This window comes from Alnus glutinosa, chromosome 7 (assembly GCF_958979055.1).
Source record: "Alnus glutinosa chromosome 7, dhAlnGlut1.1, whole genome shotgun sequence".
Taxonomy (NCBI): Eukaryota; Viridiplantae; Streptophyta; class Magnoliopsida; order Fagales; family Betulaceae; genus Alnus; species Alnus glutinosa.
In genome coordinates, this window is record NC_084892.1 from 21,040,371 (window position 1) to 21,063,921 (window position 23,551).

The 23,551-nt window shown below is 36.6% G+C and overlaps 1 protein-coding gene across 2 annotated transcripts; it reads left to right on the forward strand.

The window, feature by feature from the left end:
* Positions 1 to 1,672: 1,672 nt before the first annotated feature.
* On the forward strand, positions 1,673 to 13,077 carry LOC133872757 (TSL-kinase interacting protein 1). 2 transcript variants are annotated; one of them, XM_062310354.1, is made up of 15 exons: positions 1,673 to 1,856; positions 3,442 to 3,478; positions 3,625 to 3,859; positions 3,969 to 4,051; positions 4,131 to 4,178; positions 4,273 to 4,382; positions 4,748 to 4,832; positions 4,934 to 5,213; positions 9,356 to 9,490; positions 9,598 to 9,749; positions 9,861 to 10,099; positions 10,184 to 10,547; positions 11,638 to 12,057; positions 12,162 to 12,290; positions 12,551 to 13,077. In XM_062310354.1, the coding sequence occupies exons 3-15, from the start codon at positions 3,733 to 3,735 to the stop codon at positions 12,773 to 12,775; spliced, it is 2,397 nt and encodes a 798-aa protein (XP_062166338.1). In that variant the 5' UTR covers positions 1,673 to 1,856; positions 3,442 to 3,478; positions 3,625 to 3,732; the 3' UTR covers positions 12,776 to 13,077. The 2 variants fall into 2 exon arrangements, with proteins under 2 accessions (XP_062166338.1, XP_062166336.1); XM_062310352.1 differs by lacking the exon at positions 3,442 to 3,478.
* Positions 13,078 to 23,551: the final 10,474 nt, after the last annotated feature.

Here is a 23,551-nt window from a genome sequence, read left to right on the forward strand (position 1 = left end):
TATTTTGTAAAAAGATTTTAGTTACTGATTATTATCACAAAAATTGAAATTTCATAATAAATTATGGTTTGATTGTTGGGTATTACAATCTCCAACAAACTTCCATCGCAACATCTCGATGTCTGCAACTCGTATTTCCATGTTTGCGCATCAACGCCTTCTACCTTCCATCGAGGACTGTCTTACATCTTAAGGGGAAAAAAAACTGTACTACACACCCTATTGCATACACTCACGCCTACACATTCTTTTGTTCATCGGGTAATGGAGATATTATTTGTATGGTCTTTGAAATTTTGTATTTTTGGACGGTGGTGTATTTATCTTGTTACGGGTTTACATCTTATGGCAGAAGAAGTCTTATAGTAACAAGACTCTCTTAATTTAGAATAAGAATGTATAATTTTATTAAGAGTTTAAGACTATAATAACTCAGAGATAATAAGTTTTCTTTATTGATAACCATTAGAACTTGGATTAGATTAGGATTTAAATGTTATAGATAATATGTATGTTCTCATTATTGATAATATCAGAAGTGGTTTATTCTATTTAGTCTTTTACTTGTACTTTGCATTGTAAGTGTCTATTTAAAGACATCATAAGTTCTTTAATAAAATGAAGCAAAGATTATTAATATTCGACTATTGAGTTAATTTGGGAGGTATTATGGTTCTTCGAACTGCCTTTATCTATCTGTTACGTGTTTGAGTAATTAGGCATGTAACATGTCTCCTCTGTCGATTAGTTTTAATGATTTTCTGTTTTGTTTTGCCCTTTCTAGTTAGGTTATTTGTTTTGTATACTTCATGTAAACCGCAAGGCGCCTTACGCTTTCAATGAGATTAGTTTTATTATTTAGCAAAACAACAATGTTAAAGCCACCCCTTGGAGTGGCCGAGCCACCTCCTTCTTCTAGCCCTTACCCTTTTTTGAAACTTTTTTTTTTAAAACCTTTATATATATATATATAGTTTTATATGTAGTATATTTATATTTTTTTTTTATTACGAGTAACACGTGTTATGATGTTATTGGCTCCTACCATACAATAGGGAGTAATTTGTTATTTATGTATAATGCAAGGTGCTTTCAGAATATTTTGATACTACAAAGAACTTATTGTAAATCAGGTAAATCATATGAACTGATTTTATATTTTTTCCTAAATAGTTTATTGTACAATTTTTTTTTTTTTTTTTTTGGTAAACCTCATAGAAAATGCTTTATAAATCTGGATCCTACTTTTTCAACTTTATATCATATCAAAGAGATATGATACGGTTTACAATTTTTATACAACTCCAACAACTTTTTTTTAAAATCAACTATTGGATATATAAGACTCACATGTATGAAAAGAGATCAAATGATTAGTTTGAAAAAAAATTGTGAGAGTCGTACAAAAATTATATAGAAGTTGTAAACGTATTATTTTTCCGTATCAAAAAGTTTAAAAAAAAAAAAAAAAAAATTCAAATAGAAAGGAAAAAGAAAGAAAGAGTCTTTAATAAGTTTAATAACCATAGGTCATTTAGCATACCCTGTTTGCCTTACCCTTTGTAGGAACCAAAAACAGGTTGGAAAAAACTCTTTCGTAATATACTCAATAGCACCTTTTTTTGTTTATTTTTATTCCTTTTAAGTTTGAAGGAATTAACTAATAACACTCGCTTTTTTTTTTTTTTCCTTTTCCTTTTTTTCTTTTTTCCAAAGTAAAATTCGTTCTTTTCTTTATCTCTGTAACTGTAGACGTCTGTCGGAAGATTCTTTCCGATTTCCATTCCTTTTGTTCGATACCTTAAGCTCGCGCGTGCGGTTTTAGGGTTTACTGGACCTTTCGAAATCTCTCGCAGGTACTGTGAATTCGAATTTTTCAGATTCAATTTTTATTTTTATTTTTATGTGATTGAGAGCTCGTACTGAAGTCAACTGTATAATTCGAAACCCTAGCCCTTGTTTGGCCGCCGAGAAAGTACTGGAAAAGATTAAGGTTTTTTAGCTTTTAATCTTTGTTTTTGTTGCTGTTATGGTCTTTGATTAGGACGATTCAGCCTAACTTAGCCAAGTGGTTGTATTAGGCACGGTTGAGTTGAATATTTGTTATTTGGATCTGATATAACGAATTATCGAACGGTCAAAATCCTAATGTATTTTTAGTTTCCCACATTTTCTCTCCTACCAAACGGAGGTGAAATTACTGGTTTTTGTTTGATTTATTGATGTTTGAAGCCTAATTACTTGCTTGACTTTGTTAATTTTGATTTTTAGGTTTTGTAGGCTAAAGAAATGCTAATTATGTTCCGTTAGCATGACTTGAATTGTGTAAATTTGCAATCAGGTTCCTTTTATTAAAGTACTTATGCAACTTGGAATTTTTATTTCGTGCTGATTGTTTATTTGGCGAAATTGAATTCGTAGTTTTGGACATTAAGTCAAGATCCTTATTCATCTGAAGGATTGTAATGGATTTACATTGGATTAAGGAATGTAACGTTTTTATTGCATATACCTAGGAGCGAACCATCTATGCTAGACTCAGCAGAATGGCTTTACTGTTTGTAATGGTCCTTAGTAATAAAAAATTTAGAGGAGAAAGTTGATCTGTTTCAATGCCATACACCTTTTGGAAGGCTATTAGCTCTTGATTTTGTTTTCTATATCTGTCTGGCAAAAAGTATTGAAACCAGCAGAGTGGTTAATAGATGGTTGTATGTTTATGTATTATGCCATGGCTAATTGAGGCATTGTTCTTCACTTGAGACTTCCTTCAATTTCAGATGAAATATTTCAAATATTTGTGAAGCCATTTATTGCCACTTTTATTTTAAAAATCATGACTATAGTTCTATGGCTGCAAGTTCAATTTATACCATGATTGCATACTTGGAATATAAATTTGATTATGCAAATAGCTGAACTGGTTGTATCACAAGTTTAATGTCTATAAGGTTTTTTTGACAAGTAATGTCAAATTCTATAAAAAGTGTGAGGCGTCCCTAAGTACATTGAAGTATATAGAAGGAACACCAAAAAACCCAAAAAAAAGAAGAACAAAGTACCTATCCAAGGACACCCGCAAAAACCCGCAAAGAGAGCCCACAACCATCCAAGAACATAGAATTACAACAATACACCCCCAACCCAAGAGTACTGGGCTTCGTCAGAATGCTGAAAAAACCCTCTTGCGTTTACCCTGGCTAGAACAAACACTTCTAGCATCAAAATTGATAGAACACTCCAAGTTTTTAAGCTCCTTTCTCCCCTTCGGTTTAGAAGGGGAAACCAAAACCTCATGACCCTCCAATTTTAATGTCTATAAGTTACATCTATGCATTTTTTTTTTTTTACTTATACAAAAAAAGAGGTTCATGAAATTTCATGTTCCCAGTTAATAATGAGAAATCTTTTTTTTGTTTTGTTTTTTAATCTCTCCTTCAGTTTTATCACGTGGAAAGAGGGGGAGGAGCTATTTTGTGTGAGTAGACATCCTTAAGTGCATGTTGAACATCTATATGCATGGTTATAATGGATTTTGATCTCTTAATAATTTGAGTTAACTTGCTCTTGCTCAAACTCAATATTTATTTGGATGCTAAGCAATTCTCCCCTTGCTACTATTAGGTTGCTGCATTTGGACTTTGGACCAAGTTGGAGATTAACACAAATCATCACATGAGTTTTCTGAAGCTGATGAGTATGAGCATATAGTCTTCTTGTAATGTCTATAACATGCAGACAGAGTTACAGGTCTCTTTGGACTCTGAGTCACACCTTCATCCAGAGAATATCTCCTTTCAGGATGGAGATCCTGATTTAACCTTATCCACCACTGATGATGTCCTGCCAAAGAAGCCTGGTATGTTATTGTTTATATATTCTTTACTTTTAATAGGTGACTTAGAGAATGTGGTACGTTGGGAGGTAGAAAATCTCACCTGTAATTGTTGCATAAATGCCCGATGCAGCAAAAAGACCAACACGGCAATGGGCTGCCTGGACACGTCAAGAGGAGGAAAGTTTCTTTACTGCATTACGACAAGTCGGCAAGGCATGTTATTTTCTGTGGATTTGGCATTTGATGTGATTACTTTATAGTGCTCCCTAACTACATTACTCATTCCTTGCAGAATTTTGAAAAGATCACCCGCCGCGTCCAAAGTAAAAACAAAGATCAGGTATTTGCCATTAGATTTTCTTCTGATTCTCATTCAATGCTTTGGAAGTCTTGACTATCTTCCCTTGTCAATATTTTTTGGTTTAATTTTTCAGGTTAGGCATTATTACTATCGACTTGTGAGGCGTATGAACAAGCTGCTCGGTCCAGGGCTGTGTTTGGATGCCAAGAACTCTAAAGATACTAATGCTGCAATGCTTCGATGGTAATATTAACAACTAATGGGTTGATTGTTTCTCTTAAATGCATCAGATAGCTGTTACCATACCTAGTGATTGGGTTTCCTTTTACTATGTCATTGATAGCCCATAAATACATTAGGGACACAATTATGTTAGCTAATGCAATCTTAGTTTGTTGTTGAGTACACGTGTCTCTCTCTTCCCCCCCTCTCTCCCCCTTTTCTGTTGTAGAGCATACAACTTGGGGTATCGTTGACTTTTCCTATTACATTGTTTTATAGTAATGCTAATTACTTGGAATTATGCATAGTTAAATATATTCTTTTTTGTTCCTTTAAAAATTTAATCTGGCATGATCATTTTCTTAAACTGTGACTTTGTGTTATAGGTGGTCCTTACTGGAAAAGTATAGCTGCAAAGCCTCAAAGCTTCACTTGAAGCCCCGGAGATTTAAGATATTTATTGAAGCCTTGGTTAGTCAAGACTGTCTAATTTTCATCCTGGAATGCTTTGCTAAACATGAGGTTGATCTCTTCTGCATGTGCCCAACTGACTGATTATCTTTCCCATGAAGGAGCACCAACTCTTGAAAGACCGTAGGAAGAATGTAAGGAAGCGACCTTCCCCAGGGGAGAACTGTCTCCCTCCTGCTCCAAGCACTGTATCAAACCAAAATAGAGCATCAGGACAAGATGCTCGCACAGTTAAACTGGTTCTTGTAGATAGTCAAAACATTCAAAAATTAGGATCTGGAAAAACAACATTGAAGCGCAATACAAATGTGGGTGTTAACCGAAGTAACAATAGAGGAGAGTCTACCACTATGAAACCGCCAAGGCAACGACGGAAACCAGGTGATTACCCCACCGGCCTTTTTTTTTTTGAAATATAATTAGTTGCTTGATGATCTTCTCAAGTAGAGTTTCTTATGATATCCTTTCATAGTTTTATATTACATCCCTCAAATTGTTTGGTTTTCTGTTGTGGCGCTTATTTGAATGTGATTTATTATGATGTTATTGTTTTTTTTTTTTTTGATAAGTAATAAGACTTTATTAAAGAAAGCATAAGGCGCCCCTAAGTACACAGACAGTATACACAGGAACAACCAAAGCTAACCTGCAAAAACCCAACAGGACCAACAAAACCCGAACCCCCAAAAACTAAGAAAAACCCCAAAACAAACTACAATAGCACCTAACTGCGAACAAAACACCCCACAACCCACCCACCAAAGCACACAAACCTACATCATGTGTGCCTTGCCTTTCCTACTCCTAGAGGGAACTTTAGAATCACCATAATTGATGGAACTATGCAGATTTAGCAGCTCCCTTTTTCCTTTAGACTTTTGGCGCGCAATCTTCTCCCGTTAAAAATCTTCTTCCATGGCATCCCTAATTGCCAAGGCCGCCTCTCCAAAAGCCCCTTCCAATGCCCAATCCAAGGGCAATCCTTCCCAATAATCATCTTCCTCCTCCTCCCAAACTACAATCTCCCCATTGTGATCAAAACCGACAGGCCAATTTCGATATTGGGAGAATCCATTTCCCTCAACGGAACAAGGAGAGAGGAGGGTCGAACCATCCCGACGTCCTTAACCTCTCGCGGCAAGAAGGGAGGGACTGAACCAATCGGGGGAAGATTAAGAAAACCCTTCCTAAACAGACCCATTATCACTGGATTTTCTGTCTTCTTTTTCGCACCAGACTCTCCACTTGTATCCTTAAGAAAAACAGGTTCTGCGGACAGCTTTGAGGCTTCCAAAGAGTCAGAAAGAAACCCATCATTCCAGATGATCGAATGCCTTGCTCTGAGCTCCCTAGCCCTCCTGAAATATTGTTGAAACGGTCGCCTATGCAGCAAGGGGGAAGGGGAAGAATGAATCTTCTTCTCCAACTCAGAGGCCCCTGAAAGTGAAGGAATAGAGTAGACGGAGAGTTCTACACCACACAGAAACCCAGACGGCGCTGGAGGAGCGCCCAAAGTCGCCGGCGACGACGTCTTCGTAGTCGGCAGAGGAGGGAAAACGAACAAAGGAACCGACTTCACCAGAGAAGGCCCACCCCCAGATCGGTCTTCGCACAAAGGATCCCCAACGGGAAACTCCGACGGATTGAGATCGCACGGCCTAGAAGAAGCCACCAACGTCGTCTCCAGCGAGAAACTCGACGATCGTAAGGAATTAGGTTTTCGCAAGAAGCGACCCAAACGCACTCCCTTTCGACTCCGTCCGATTCTTGCAAGCCGGCCTAGAAGCTTCTTTGCAGCCCGGCCCAAAGCCAAATTGAAACCTATGACCCGCTTACTCCACGTGCGCAACTTTGAAATTTCAAATTTCAAACTCGTAAGTGGAAACAAGCTCTGACCCATCGAACGGTGAGGCTGGTCCTTACCCAACAGATCAGACGGAGAAAACTCCAAGGTAGAACAGTCCAACGCCGACCTCAGATCTGCATCTATCACCCTCACCGCCGAAAGAAGGTCAAGCTCACACACTGGCGTAACCACTCTCCTGGACAAACGACCCCCCACCAGAGGCGTCTTCTTCACACCAGTGGCTGAACTTGCCTTCAACACCTCCACAAAATAGGGCCCCTTCGAGAAAGGGACCAAACCCGGCCAAGCCTCTACTTCCTTCCCCTTAAACTCCACCGACTCATGCAAGAAACCAGCCCCCCTGTCCATTGAAGCAGAGAAGGAAACAACGGTCTTTCTCAGCTCGTCGGAGAATTTGATCCAACCCCGCCCTCCACGTTCCTCAGGGATCAGAATAAACCCTTTTTGGCCACCCATCCCGAATGAAGCTGCCTCTAGGAAACGGCCGGCTTGGTTACACCCTCTTCGAGCAATCAAGACTCTCGATCCTTCCCTGAATGATTTGATGAAGTCTTGATCTTCCGGATAATCCACAAGAAGCTCCAATGTCGAAACCAACCACTCAGAGCAAGAAGAACTAATGAAGATTTTGCTGGAGAAGCTTTTTCTCTTCTCCCCCACCCTCAGCGTCGACGCCCCTTCTAGAACCGAGAAGACAAAAGTCGTCGACTCTACGATAAAACTTGACTCCATCTCAAAAAACACCCAGCACCCAAGCGGCCGACCCAGATAATGATCACATTTTCGACGGAAATGAGCCACACAATAATGAGACCCACCGGCTGACGCCCCCACGCGAGCTACTAGCGCGACCCCCAAACACCTGATGCTCAACACTCTATCACCGTACAGCAACCGGGCGCCTGGTAGGCGAATCAAGGCAACCACGTACGAAACGCGCTCTCACCGTACATCATTTATTATGATGTTATTGTTGGAATCCAATATGCATATCAAGCACTTCAAACGCAGCAGAAAAAAAGAAAAAAGAAAAAGAAAAAAAGAATGAGCTTCAAGTATTGCATGCTATGCAATTTTCAAAAACTAACAACAAAGCATAAAGATTAAACAAGAATTGCAAACCTTGATGCTTGTAAAAACAAAACTTCATCTTTTGCTTTTGAAACACCACGTCTTTGCCTCAATGACTGTGAAAGGCCTAGAGTTTGAACTCTCCAAGTGGAAAATCATTTGAAGTAGTTGTGTAGCACTAGGAAGAAACTTGGACACAAAGTTTCTCCTTTTCTCTCCCCTTGGCCGCCCCTCTTAGGGCTGTTCTCACTTGTATATTCGACCACCCCCTTAATGGGGTATATATAGCTTGAGGAGGGACCCTAGGAAAAAATAAAACCCAGCTTCAATGGGCTCAGGACACTTGTCATCTCATGACTTGTTCAAAGTTACCATTAATTACAATTTACTCCACTATAAAATTGTAATTGCACTTTAGAATTTATTTAATTATACAAGAGCTCCCTAACTTCTTATAATTGCATTTGCCCTGTCCAAGAAATATCCATAGTAAAATAGAGTAAAATAAAATTAGTCACTTTATTTTCATTAACTCTTTATTCCTTGAGTCCTCGATTTAATCTCTTGATTATTATTATATTTTTAGAATTGATTTTCATTGAGTATATTTATTTTAGTAAGTCCTTACTAAAATGCTCAAGTCCGAGACTCAGAATAATTGATTTCCACTAAATCTATCTCAAATGGATATTTTTCTATCTCATAATGGATTCCATCTTGAGTATTAGTATTCCCACAATGCTACATGCGATCACCCAATGCATTGCGGTATTGACCATACAAGATCTCACTCCTAAATACATTAAAGCGACCTATACTTCACATTTTAATCCAAATTCCTCTCAGGGATTGAGAGTTAATGCTATAAGTAGTCGTGAGTTCAAGGTACAATTGAAATTAGTTTATAGAATAATAACTCACTGTGGTCCAGTTTAGTGTATTCCAAATACACTAACATATACTTACAGAAAAAAAAAAATATGTATATACTAACATATCGATCAAAAGTTCTTATTTCTATGATCAAGATAGATCATCATAATTAATATGTTATTGTTTTTTAAGATAAAATGTCCAAATCCATCTCGAACTACGAACTAAAATTTATGAGTCGCAAGGAATTATAATTTAGATCTTATGTTCATTAATCTCATTAATACACCTAAACCATATACAATGTAACTTATGTATTATATTTAACAATTAAATATACAATGCTCGATGTTCTTGTAATTCTCAGAAAATAAATGACTTTCTTAATAACCAAAATGTCATATTAAATTGAGTTTTAGGGTACTATCCCTAACAGTTATTATCTGATAGCAGTACCATGAAATTTTTCTGACGGCATGTGAAGGTTTTACTGTCATGTAAGTAAGACGTGGATGTGGGGTTTGTCAAAGCGCCATTGCACTGATAAAATGCATCACCAATATTATTACAGATCTCCACCCCAATCGTAAACCTTGTTTCTTATTACTCTTGCATCAGTATAATAAAATTAAAGTTTCCCATGTTTTACTGTTCAAAAAGTGCTGTAACAACAAAATTGTTCTCGGTCTTGTCACTACTGGATTACTGGCAGGTGTTATCTCATCAGCTGCATATAAAAAATGGGAAAAGGCTGCAATTGCTGGGGTTTCTTTAGTTGCTGATGCTGCTGAGCATTTGGAACGGACCACTACTGATAAAGAGGTTGATCAGGAGCCAGGTATTGCAGGTGGGTGCCTAGTTGTTCTTTCCAGTTCCCATGTTCTTGAAAGCATTTAAATTCTAGATACCTGAGAATGTTTTGACACCATGATGTGTTTCCATTCTAATTTCCAGGCCAAAAGGATTCTGATCCCATTGGCAAAGTTCTGCCTCCTCTGCCTACTTTTTCGCACAATCTTTTTGTTGAGAACAATATGCTCACTTCTATGAAACTCAAGCTCCAGTTATTTCCAATTGATGATATGACTCGGAGAGCCTTGGAAATGGTGAGCACCCAAAAAAACTTGAGTTTGATTTGGTATGAGGTTTTACCAGCTGAATAGTGTTCAGTACATAAAAGTAAATTCATCTCTTTTCTTCTGTTCATCTGTTCACAGGATAAGCATAATCCATTCCTGGAGCTCACTCTTAGTACCCGGAAGAAGATATCATCAGTTTTGGAGCATCTAAATCGCAAATGGGGCAATTCGAGTGTGGCATCTGGAGAGCTATTGCTTTTCCCTTATAGTGTGCAAGGGGAAAACCTGGTGGGTTGTCAGAGTTGGACACAGGACTCTGTTGTTAGTGCTGCAGATGTATATGGAATGATAGGAAGGCCTCCAGTTTTCCGTTTAAAGTACCTGCTAATCTCTTAACCAATTAAACACAATGTCTTTCAAATAATTGAACATCATAACTAACTAATAAAATCTCCTTGAAGGTATGGTTGGTTTTCCAATACCGAGCTTGGTTCTGCTGCATTTCAAGCTCATGCAGCATTATGCTGCATTCTTGGTGAACATGACATGACCGAGGACAATATAAAGGAGAAGATCACAGGTTCAGCACCCATCTCCATGCCATCTACTAATGCGCAGTCTGCGGATCTTTATGAGGATCAACTAACCTCAGGGAACAAGAACCATGCTCTTCCTCATGCTTCATCTGATGTGCCCAGTGAGATGAATAAGTACACTTGCAAGGTTCGAAACCATAACCTTGTGGAGTCTGATTGTGCAACTAATATATCATGGCACAGAAAAGAGGCTGGTGATGGGACTATCATGAGACAATTAGATTATGTGGTAATTTTCCCTCCCCTTTCTCATGCATATATTATTATTAAACACTGTTGTGCTGTCAGCTAACAGGTGTGACATAAGTTCTTCAATGTTTTCACTCACGAGGGCCTTGTAACCCTGCATAATATACCAAGTATTCTTTTTATGTAGCTTATATTAAGCTTCTTTTTGCCAGAGCATAGCCTATTTTAAACTAGAAATTTGGTCTAGACCCCTTATAGAATACATTTTCATGATATTAATCCTGCTTCATACTTGGTGTGTGAAAAACTGGTTTGCTGCTAAAGCAACAAATTAAGGCTCTCCCTCTATGAATTTTATCACATTTGTTAGATTTTGATGAGATTTGCTTTCATCATAGCCTTTTAGGGACAGGTGAGAATTTACATCTTAGGGGGGCTGAGCTGGGGCCTGAGTGAAAGTAGATATGGATTTGAGGGTCCATGATAGAATACTCAGATACATTATGTATTAAAAAGGGCAAAATGCAAAAATGATCTTGTGGGGGGCCACAATAACAAATTAAAAATTGACTTCAGGTGCACGTGCTAAAAAAGGACCAGTGATTGGGGATACTTCAGCTTTCCTAGATGCGGTAATGTCTAGTTCAATCACTGTTATAAGCTTGGCTGAATATACCCCCCATGCAAGTAGCATTCTTGTTCAACATTCTCTGCCTTCTGAAATCTGAAGGCAGACCCCCACCCTTCAAACAGAACAAAAATAAAATTACCAAAAAAAAAAAAGCGAAGTTAAAAAAAAAAAAAAATCCAGTTTACATTACACAGTGTTGCTAATTAAGTGGGTTTAGACACTAGTGAATGAAATTTGACATATTTGGAGAATGGTTACCAATGAAATGTTTATTCTCGTGCAAATAGAAAGCAAATTTTGTCAAGAAATGCTTTCTGGGTAGCAGATGGTGTGTTCAATTAATAGAGATCGTGATCATTATCATTCAAATAGCTTCTTGTTGACTATGGAATGGAAGAACCTATTAGTGAAGTCTAAAGTTCTGTCATGAGTAGTATCCATTTTTATGGTGCCATTTTTATTTATTTTTTACATATAATTTTCTCTGTATTATATACAGGATGACCTGAGATTAAGCGCTGGGACTGCACTATCAGCTGGGGAGTGGGCTGATACCCTTACCAACATAAGTGTCGGAGATCTACTTTCAGGAGTTTCTCACGATATTGATGCTAATTGCATTGACCATCCTGTTGCCGAAAGCTCTCAGTGCCTTCAGCAGATTCCATTCAGTTGTGATTCGTTTGATGCTGCTATTGCTGCTCACATATCTAAGCATCAGGACAAGATGGGATATCAACCAACTTTGTCATCCCTTGCATGTTCCATCTGGGATGCTGAAGAAACATGCGATGCCTTTGCATTTAAAAAGAACCCTGTTCTGTGTCAGGAGGATCCAACTTTATCCAGAGTTACTTCTCCAGGGGCATGCAAACAGACTGCCAGAACATGCTTGGAGGGAACTGGTTGTTCAGTTGAGGTATTATTTGCATCGTTCTATAATCAAGCAATCTTACTGTACGGGAGTATGAATAGTTGCTTGTATAGTGAAAACAGATGTAATATCTATGGAATTTCTTGCAGGAGTTACCTGAAGTAGAGAAACGTGTGGAAAACCCTGCAGAAGGAGACCCTGTGGATGAGTCTGAGTCTGATCCACATATTCTGGACAATTCGGCAAAGGATTTCAGCACACTAGCAGATATATATTGGGTATGTTTTTTTTAGAGCACTTTTCTGTTATTTTTAAGCCCAATAACCCTTTAGGAGCTTGCTGGTTCACATTCTGAAAGCCATCTCTGTAATTATTCCCGAGAAGCAAGGTCATTTTCATAATTACACCTTGTTCCAGCATGGTGTCAGCAAGAACCAATTACATAAATTTGTGAATCAGAATAATATTTTGTGTCATTGTTCACCTTTCAGTAGGCTTTTTGGGATAGTTGACTTGATTTAATGGTCTCCATATGCAGCCTGATTCTCTAGGACCGCTGGATTTAGATGTACCATCTTCTAAATACCATAATGAAGATTTGATTCTAAGTGATAGCCTTAGCGGCTTGAACCGTCTCATAGCCAGCAGCCTGGATGCATTCCAAAATTGCTCGTTTTTCGGGTTGGACAAGAAAGAATCCGCAGCGGTAGAATCTCGAGAAGCAGCCTCCTTTTCAAATTTTAAGATTGGCAGTGGGGTTTGAGCTTTAATGTTTGGAGTTTAGTGAGGTTAATCATTTTCCGTGTGCCTGAATTGAGAGGTGCAGGTGGAAGGGGCTGTGTACGAATCCGGTGTTGTGGGCAAAGTTTGTCTCAGCGTCTTCTTTCCCAGTTGTACAAAAAAAATAGACATGGAATAACTTCAAACAGTTCTGTATTCCAACGTATATCTTTTTGTTATCTGGCTGTATATTATATTTTCATAGATGATGCGAGAAAATGTACAATCCCAATAGACAAGAAGAACAAATTCATCTGATTTAACATCCTCATATGCTTCATACTCTTTTGGTCGGAGACAATGCTGTACATTCATGCTAATGAACAAAAATTTATCTGAGTCTCTTCCCATATTTTCTTAAAAACAAAATTTAAAAAACTAAAATAGAAAGGCAACTTTTTCAATTTCGTTTGTTTAGATTTTTTTTTTTTTATTAAGTTATTTTAGTTTTTAAATTTAATTTTTATTTTAGTTTTTAAGAAAATTGAAGTATTTTAGGAAGAAAGACAGAAAAGTGGCATTTTTAATACAAAATGGTAATTTGATGTATCAAACTGTCACACCTATCACTTTGTGGGGCTTTATTTAAAATGGCTAGTAGTTTTTTTTTGGTATTTATTCCTTAATTATAACTAAAGTATCTACTAAGAGTCGTCATATTAACTAGAATTGCTATACACATCAACGTTACAAAAGATCCAACTAATCTTAATACACGATCGAGCCTCAAATGGTAAGCCTACTACATCACTCAAAAGTATTAATTACTATAAGCGGCCTTCAAAATCTTGCAATCAATCTTCAAGCATTAACCAGATCGTTATCACTACACCAAACAACTGCTTCAGCCTTGAGGTCCATCTCAAATTCGACATTTAAAGGTAGTCCAATTATAAAACAACATATATTTCATAAGTGGAAAAGATAAAGCGTAAGTTCACAACTTAATGGGTAATAATACACATGGTGTACAAGTTATCACATAATGAAGATAGTTATTTATAAAATCACATGCAATAATATTATGTAAGATTATCAGTTTAAAGATCGTATGACATGACGATGCAATATAGATATAATACATGATAATTAAGAGAAATGTGTCATATTTCAACACCATATGGTTTATTCAAGATATTAACATCTTCTTGGCAGGGTTGACATTGTCCTGAGGGATTTGTAGTACAATACAAATGCCTTGGATATTAGCGCATATCGTTCATCACTAGAAGCATGACCGAGTCCAACTTTAGGTGGCACACGTCGCTAATGACGTTCGTTTGTAGTGACCACCACTCAAACATGGCTGCGTCGGTCACAAAATAACCATTGGATCCAAGGACAAACATCAAAAGTAAAGCTTTGACCATATGGTTAACTTGTATATTAAACCCATGGCTGTTATTCCGCAAATACCGATATACTATATCATACGATGCACTTTAATTCACAGTCTTTTACATGCATGCCTTTACAAACTCATAATTTTCATTAACTTATTATTCATCAATTATTTTCATAAAAATAGAGTTCACATTAATTTAAAATGTATTTCACGTGATTTGTAAACATGCAGGTTTTATAAATAAACATAATCACGCTATGCGAAAAAGTAATAACAAGTATCGTTATTCCGCAAATACCGATATACCATATCATACGATGCACTTTAATTCACAGTCTTTTACATGCATGCCTTTACAAACTCATAATTTTCATTAACTTATTATTCATCAATTATTTTCATAAAAATAGAGTTCACATTAATTTAAAATGTATTTCACGTGATTTGTAAATATGCAGGTTTTATAAATAAACATAATCACGCTATGCGAAAAAGTAATAACAAGTATCGTTGTGACTTTCACTCACTTGTGTCGTGAGATTTCTCCACAAAATCCTCATGAGGCTTCACAACCTCAAAATTTGAGAAAAGAACTATCATTAGTTCTAAACTTGAGCTAAAACAAGCCCTAAATATTAATACGCTCATAATATACTTTCTGCCTGATCATCGAACGTTTGGACAAAAGAGGTCGAACGTTCGGTCTCAACATTGATTGTTTAGCCAAAGAAGGGTTGAATGTTCGATGTTGGGCAAAAACCTATTTTTGAACCAAACAGCAACAAAAGCTCTTCTAGGCAACTACTAAGGTCTTAACATGATCCCTAACAAAGTCCTAAGTCACAATAATGAACCCATGCAAAAAAAGTTACGTCCAACATTTTCAAGATTCTACTATCTAGCAAGACCTTATTCACAAGCCTCTCGATCATACCATCCACATTGATAATCCAACCTTCTTCCACTAAAGACAAGAATTTTTCATTCTCAGCCCAAAAACCAAAATATTTAAACGGTTTATGGCTAAAATTTTGAAATTCCCCACTACAACCCCTATCGGAGAATGATCAGAAACCCCCATCTTGAAACTCAACTTTAGTTTTTTCAAACTCTACAAACCAATATTCATTAACCATTACTTTATCTAGCTTACCAACCACAAAGTGTTCCTCTTCCATTTTATTAGTCCAAGTAAAAGAACAATCAGTAAAAGGCAAATCCAAGACCTCCAAACTATTAACACAATCCACAAACTCTACCTCATAACTATTTAGACTATCCTCATTCTACTTTTCATGTATACTCTTCACTACATTCAAATCACCAAACAAAATCCATGGAGAGCTACCATTTTGACTTTTGACTTGAATTAAATTCAGCCAAAGCCTCCTCCTCTCCCGATCATGACTATTCACAACTTGTAGCTCCAACACACCCAAATCTTTTCAAGATGATTTATTATGGAAGTCCCAACCTAGAACAATAGATTCTTTATTACTTTCTCCATTTCACACTAGTTTCAACAATACGAATAAGAGACACCTTCAAATTTCTGACATACCTCATAACCTCCTTCTGTTTTGATGGGTTATTAAGGTCCCTTATATCCCATATAAGAATCTTCATATAACACCAGGTGTAGGTGAGAAACACCTCTTACAACTATCTACCTTTTCATCTTCTACAAGCTTCCCTTTATCTCTATGTTGAACACTCTTAGAAGATTACACAATCACTTTTAAAACATTCTACAAACTATTCAGCTTCAATGCTCCCTTAGTCTCATCTTGAGCCAATATAATAAAAGAACTAGCCCAAACCTTTTTGCTCTGGACCTCCTTGTTGCTTTGTTGTTCAAAACTAGACTTAATAATAGGCTTATTAAATCCAACATCATTTTCCTTTGAACCAACAATTTTCCACCCATCTAGACTTTCACCATTCTTCTTTATCACCTCCCCATCTTTCTTCACTTCCTGTTTTGGTTGCCACTTCCTTACTTATTTTTTATCACAAGCATAACTCAAGTGTCCAAAAACCTTACAATGAGTGCATTTGATAGAAATCCACGGATATTCCACACATAGCAATCTGTAAATCCTTAATCTATCTTCATAGGCAAATCCGAATCCACATTCACCTCAACTAGGACACTAGCAAATCCAAGTCTTATCTGCTCCTCTGTTATTGAGTCTACGAAGAGAGGTTTCCCAACTGCACTAGCAACATGACTTAAGCAAATAGAGTTCCAGAATTCAACTGGGAGATGAACTAGCTTAATCCATATCGGGATAGCAGATAATAACAACTTAAGCAGTTGCATTCTAGGTTGTCATTTTCTCAACACGAGGCTTATTGTTGATAAACCACATTTTGGCATCAATTACATCATATTGAGTTTGCTCACCATTAAAATGAAAAGATAAAAACATATTGTTCTCCATTGATTTTTTCCCATACTTGCTCCACAGAGCCTTAATTGCCTTTTTTACATAGAAAAAAGGAGGTTGGTCAAGAAACTGACCAATAAGACTAGGTCTCCACCTAGTTATCCCTTCCTCCATGGCCTCCAAAGAAGGTTTCACAAAAACTCTATCATTTCTCTTCACTGGAGGAAAGTATTGTAGCTTCTCTTGTGTTTTTTCTTTTCATAACAGGCCTCGCCAATCTTGCCGATTAGCCTCTTTCTTCAGTTCTTCCTTTCCCATTTCTTTATCAAGGTCCTTCGCCACCACATTCTCAACTGCAACATCTGTTACAATCGGATCAAAATGGACATTTTGATTACTCCCTTTGAGGTTCCTCCATCAACACGTCATCACATACACTAGCTACCTTACTAACTTTGCTCACTAGTCTCATCTACATCCACATCTGGAAATATCTTATTTTCCTGTTCCTCCTATTTTGAGTCTCTCGATTCAGCCAATTCTACCACATCCACCTTAGAAAGCATATCCTCAGTAAGATTTACATTCCTCCCTCGACCCTTACTTTTACCTTGACGCCTAGCCATCTTCAAGTCAACTACAGTTATTGCAAGAGCATTATCAAAGATGAACCACAACCAACAAGAATCTTCACCAATGAACACTAACTGTACTGAATCTGAAGCCTAAACTTCACAATCAAACAACAACTAGATGTAGGCACGAATACAAAACGATCAAGATGCTTAGAGAAAGAAAAAGCAGCCTCAAATCAACAAGATCTCCTCAAATCAAAGATCAATTAGAAACCCTAAAAGCTCAGATTGATGAAGAATGGGGAAAGTAGTTCAACTTTCGACGTTACACGAAAAAAAGAAAAAAGAAAGAAAGAAAAAGCTACCCTCAATTAAGTGCAAATACTCCTCCAAAAGTTCTTCTAGCTCCCTATGGATCTTCGAATTATACTAGTCAATGGCACCAAGAACTCTTTGGCATGATGGACATTGCCACTGCCTTGCTAGGTCATTTATGTCATCAACAAACAAGCTATCCAAAATGTCAAAGAACCTCTTGAACCATTTGCTCTTCTTGCGAGTGTTATGGCTCTTTTGACTAGCATCAAAGTTATATTCTTCACTTAGAAGATCATCATAAATATCTTTCATTACGTCATAGTCATCATTATCAACTTTATCAACACTCTCATATTTATCTGCCTCAACATCACCACCAGGATAAGGCTTTAATTAAATTGATTGTCTTGGTGGGCATCTTCTGAACCCTTAGGCCGAACCAACTATAAAATGCTAGTTCCAACTATGCTGTAATTGAGGGCCAATTCAACGTGTTGCTTACGATTATCAGTTTGTACAGACTAGATATTTCCCTAAGCCATTTCTAATCTAAATTTTTTAACAAAAACCTCATAGCTGATAGAAGAACATGATTCCCCTGCATCTTAGAACCAAACCAGAGCATTTCCTTTCATTTAGGAAAGAAGCCCTCATAATCTTTTGATGAAGGTGAATTTCATGGTAAGAAAAGAATTGCTTTGGATTGTACGTCTGGTAGTCGACTAACCGGCTACGTGGATTTTAAATTTATAAGTTTACCACTCGCAATCGTACGTATCGATTGTACTATAGTAAGGGTGATCGACCCACAGAGATTATGGGTTGTTTTGCGAAATAGGATATCTAAAGAGTGTATTTACCTTAACTTAACAATAAAAACAACCCTTCAAAAAAAAAAAAAAACAATAAAAACAAAAGTAAAGTTGTAGAATTGAAGCTACAACAATAAAGTGAAGGAATGAAAGCGGAAATTGAAAGCAAACTTAAAAGAAACTTAGGGTATTGATCTTGTCCAATCCTCAATCGATAAAATGCTTAACGTCTATATGGATCTTCCTAATGTGCATGATATGAGCACGTAATGGGCGTCAATCATTACGACGACTTCGACATGAAAACACTTTCGTTAAGAAGTAGTTATAAAGCACTTAGTTTTACATTAATCAACTCCACGTAAAGATTAGTCTATAATTGAAAAACGTTTACACTATGAAAGGTGTGAAGTGATTAATGCTCCCTAGCTTACTACTCTATAACACATCCTAATAAGCATACACAATACATGTAAACCCTAACTAGGTCACAATGATAAGGTATCTAGTTTCACACCAATCCATTTCACATAAAGTTTAAACTACAATTGAAAAACATTTAGACTACCAAAGGTGTGAAACGATTGGTGCTCCTAGCATACCCTATAAGGTAACTCTAATAAGTAAACACACATCATGTCAAATAGAACCATTGCAAAAGACATCGTTCTTGTTTCCAAGAACGTTGATTTTACTCAAGAAATCTAAGAAAACTCATAGACAAGTTTAACTCTTTTTCATGAATAATTAGATTGGAATCTTGAAAACAAAACCTTTTAGCATGGGTTTTGAGATCTTCTAGCCCTTCACAATCATCAAACACATTTAGAAAATCCTAAGAACATCAAGAACACTTCATGGTTTTTGGAGAGGATTTTGATCAAACCTTAATAACTAATTTAGCTAGACATAATTGAATTTAATCTAAGCATGAAAATTAATGAAAACAGTAAAGGAAATGAAGAACAACAACTATATTTAACTTATAAAATTCGGATACAAGAAAAGGAAGAAAAAGAAAAGCAAGCTAAGCTAGAAAATTGAAGAACAAGGAAGAAAATACAAAGGGAACAAGCTTTCTGGATTTCGGTCCAGAGAGTAGCATCAAAGAAACTAAAAAGCAAGAAAATTAAGTTGATACACCTGAGCAAATCCGAAATACCCAAAATATGCATACTCTAACCTAAAACCCTAATCTCATATATATAGAGTTTTAATTTACAAGGGACTCATCAAGGATCAATTCTAGCCGCACAAACAGAGCTGGTCGCCGTCCATTTCTGTCCATTAAACTCAACTTTTGATTTGGATCGCACAAAGATTTAGAAATATCTTGATCTTCTGGAAGATGTGAAGTCGATCGATCGAAAATATGTCGATTGATCGAAAATGTTGTGCTTTGAGAATCGATCGATCGCATCTAGATCGATTGAAGTTGAGTCGACTGAAAGTAGATCGATCGAATTATTGGCTGTACAAATAATCGATCGATCGAAATGCCTTGGACGATTTTAGGATCAGCCTTGAACTCTGGAAATGACCAAATTGCCCTTGATGTATTTCCAGGTCTAATTCAAATGTTTTGAACTAGATTTCCACTAAAACCTGAAAATAAGACAAAACACAAAACTACAACAAAACGTTATATATACAACACGAACTAGGTCTAACAAATACAAATTAAGGGGTCTTGAATCAAATAATTCAAGACTTATCAACGTCCATCCGGTAGGGTTTTCCCCAATCAAAATTGGGAAAATCCAACCTAATGCTCTTAGCTAATGATCTTAGATTTTATGACATTTGGCTCATCTGTAACGCTAATTATTCCAATTTCCTTTTCTAATTTTCTTGTGTTCTTTGTTGTAGTTCTTGTTGTTGTCTCATGATTGTTATTTATTTAACTAACTAAGAGAATCGAGTCCCTTCCGCCATTTTCCTGTATTAACCTGCTCTTATATCATATGTTACAAACTTTAAATTTTTTTTTTTTTAATTTTATGTAAGTTTCTATGATTGGGTTATGATGGAATAGACTGATGAATTGTAATTTAGAATATGGAATTGTAAAGGAGGTAGAATAAATATGGAATGAAAGGACTAGAGAGAAAGGATGATAAAATGCATGAATGGTGGTTGTTTCAAGGACAACGAACCTTCAAAGGAAAAAAAATAATAATTTAATGACTTCTACTATCATTGCAAGTATTTACTTGGGTTCTCTTTATTCTCAACTACTAACAATTCTCTAACAAACTCCTAACCAATTAACTAACACATTAATTAGGCCTTATCGCATTATTCTTGATCATCATATCAATTATAGAACACAACCCTACTACAAAACACACACTCCTTCCCATTGCTTTTATACGATTAGCCTAAAGATAACACTTTCATTTGCCTTTCATTCGAACAACATCTCAAGGTGAATTCCACCACATGATTGCTCACAATCGTAAGCAACTAAAAACCCTATACCAATAAGATCCTTTCACCGTTTGCACCTCCATAATCCCCGATCACTCCCTCATGGCCATCAGAACTTGAACCTAAGCAACATGATGTCCATATCCCAACATCCCGCCAATCTATGGCCCAAATCACTTTATCAGTTTGTGCTGACCAAGTACTTCTATAAGCCCTTTCTAATCTACAATTTCTAACAAAACCTCATAGCTAATAAAATAGCCTGATTCCCCTACACTTAATTACCTGAATTGCTAGCAATTTGGTAGTTTTATAGAGTTAGGGATTGCAGGACCCACCTGTTCTGGGGAAGGTGTGTGCAACATGAGATAAGTGGGTCCCACAACCCTTCTCTCAATGAATTTGTCCAAATTACTAGCAAGTCAAATATTCTAAGTATAAGAGATCCGTATCCCAACACCATTACTACACACATAGGGTAACCATGTAGTGCAAACTTAAAACTTAGAAATTCAATACCTACATCTACACCCATCAAGATTTGGGGTGTTTGGCCAGGATCCTAGTGCACCATATAATAAACCCTTTTGGAGCGGGCCTTCCTTAGTTATTAAACCGACCCACATTTGATACAAACTTCAGCCAGGCCCATTGGCAACAAAACCTACGAGTCGACTGGACATTGTCAATATCAAGCCAAGCAAGCTTGAGCTAATTTAAGTTGACCAGACCAGAACTATCACGAATAATCATGCACATGGGGCATCAAGTAGAGCTGCATCCACAATATCCTAGCCCCTGCCATCTGTCTGCCACATGGATTACTGACATTTAGAATGGCGGAAGAATGAGCTAAGGGAGTGGGGGTCACATAATTAAATTCTATTAGCCCCAAATCTTCCCCCTCAATCGACTAGGTGTGGAAAACACTCTATAAATGGAAAAGAGTTGGATTGTTGAGAGGTGTGCTCACTTTATCCTTGTCAAACACTCTTACTTTTCCCACTTACTTCCCTTCTCAAAACTCATCACTGACTTAGGTATTAGAGTGACTCCCTATTGGACTACTGGTATATCACTTTAACCTTTATTTAATTGTTTCTTACCTCACAAGTATTGGCGATCCAAGGTTGGGTGTGTGAAAAATTGACATCTCCAATTACAACTATTAGAATATTAATTAAAAAAATTATTATTTATTTAATTTTTTTTTTTTATCAATTTTAAATTTACAAGAAAAAATACAATTACCCCCCCCCCCCCCCCCGGGAAGTTGCACCGCTTTATTACTCGTCTACAATTTTAAAATGTGCAATGTCCGCCACAAAGTTTAAGAAATTGTCAATGTAACCCACCCCGTTACAATTTTCGTCTTCTCAAAAAAGGCCGACATGCATCATAGGTGGGTTTTTAGGAGATGAAAAGTCTAAAATACCTAAACTTTTCCTCAAAGAAGGGGGGGGGGGGGGGGGGGGGGGGGGGGGAGGGGGCGTTATGACCACCCCATTCCAACCAATTGGGGCCATGGGGTGGTTTGGCCACCCCTACTCCAAACAAATGGGGATGATCGTAGTCACCCCATGTTTTTAGGAAAAATTGACTTTTCATCCCCTAAAAACCCATGTATGGCGCACGTGAGCATTATTCCGACAGAGAAGACGGTAATTGTTAACGGATGGGTTACATTGACAATTTCATAAACTTAGTGGGGGGACATTGCCAGTTTTAAAATATTTGAGGCAAAATCAAAAAAGCAATGCAACTTCAGGGAGGGTAAAATGTATTTTTTTTCCAAATTTTAAATTTGAAGACAAATCAATACAAGCGTAGATAATTTAAGTTTACACCCATCTCCAAAATTCGACGTGCTTGATCTCAAATCACTTGTATTTAGGGTTTTAATCGAGTCAAGTCGAACCGAGTATTGAAATTTCAAACTTTATTCATTTAATTTTATTTTGAATACAAGCCGAGCTTGAACTTATCACAAAGTTAGATAATTTGTTCAAGTTTGGCTCATTTATTTTTCGAGTGAACTCTAATTTATTTACAAGCTGCTCAGTTACCTTATTCATTCTTTATATAAAGTAAATATTATGATTTTTTTCCCCCTTAAATCCACACTAATTATTGTTAAGATTTTATCATTTGAGTTAATTAAACAAATTAACTTGAATATTAAATAATCCCATCTCGAGTTTATATGTATGTATATAAAATCAATATGCGCGCACACACACATAGTTATACATATACAAACAAACACACTGATCATGTACACACAAATATTACACAAAGATATGATTCTTCACCACCTAAATATATAACTTTTCACCACCTTATCTATGTGGTAAGGTGGTCCATATATCTATATCAAGACTCACGACAACAATAATTCAAGTTATGTCTATTATATTAGGAAGAGAATTCTATTTACTTAAAATGTTCTAATTACAAAATTAAAATAATACTATAAAAATTGATAAAAATGAAAGTTATACTCGTTTATAAGAATTTTAAAAGTTGAGCTAAATTTATATGAATATAATTTATTTAATAATTAAGCTTAATTTTGTGTTTACAACTGACTATTTATTAAAATGACCGAGTTCTAGTCAAATTTAGAAGAATGGAGTAATTCATCTACGGCCTACTTATTTGTTACCGTTAGGGATATTTCAGTCATTTCATAGTACTGAGATGAGGGCGGCTGCTTTTAATTTGTGGATGCCGAGTGCACGTGATTGTCTCCTGTTGCGGTCTCGGTTGAAATAGACAGTGATCGAGGGGTATATTTCATAATAATCCCTTTCTCAATTCCCAGAGTTCCCGTAAATTTGGACAACACCGGCCAGTTGTTTATTTCTTTATTTATTTCTGTTTTTTTTT

Coding starts and splice junctions, on each gene's coding strand:
- LOC133872757 (XM_062310354.1), top strand. CDS start 3,733: ATGCAGACAGAGTTACAGGTCTCTTTGGACTCTGAGTCACACCTTCAT. Junction 4,383..4,747: donor AATGCTGCAATGCTTCGATG/GTAATATTAACA, acceptor TTTGTGTTATAG/GTGGTCCTTACTGGAAAAGT. Junction 5,214..9,355: donor AAGGCAACGACGGAAACCAG/GTGATTACCCCA, acceptor GATTACTGGCAG/GTGTTATCTCATCAGCTGCA.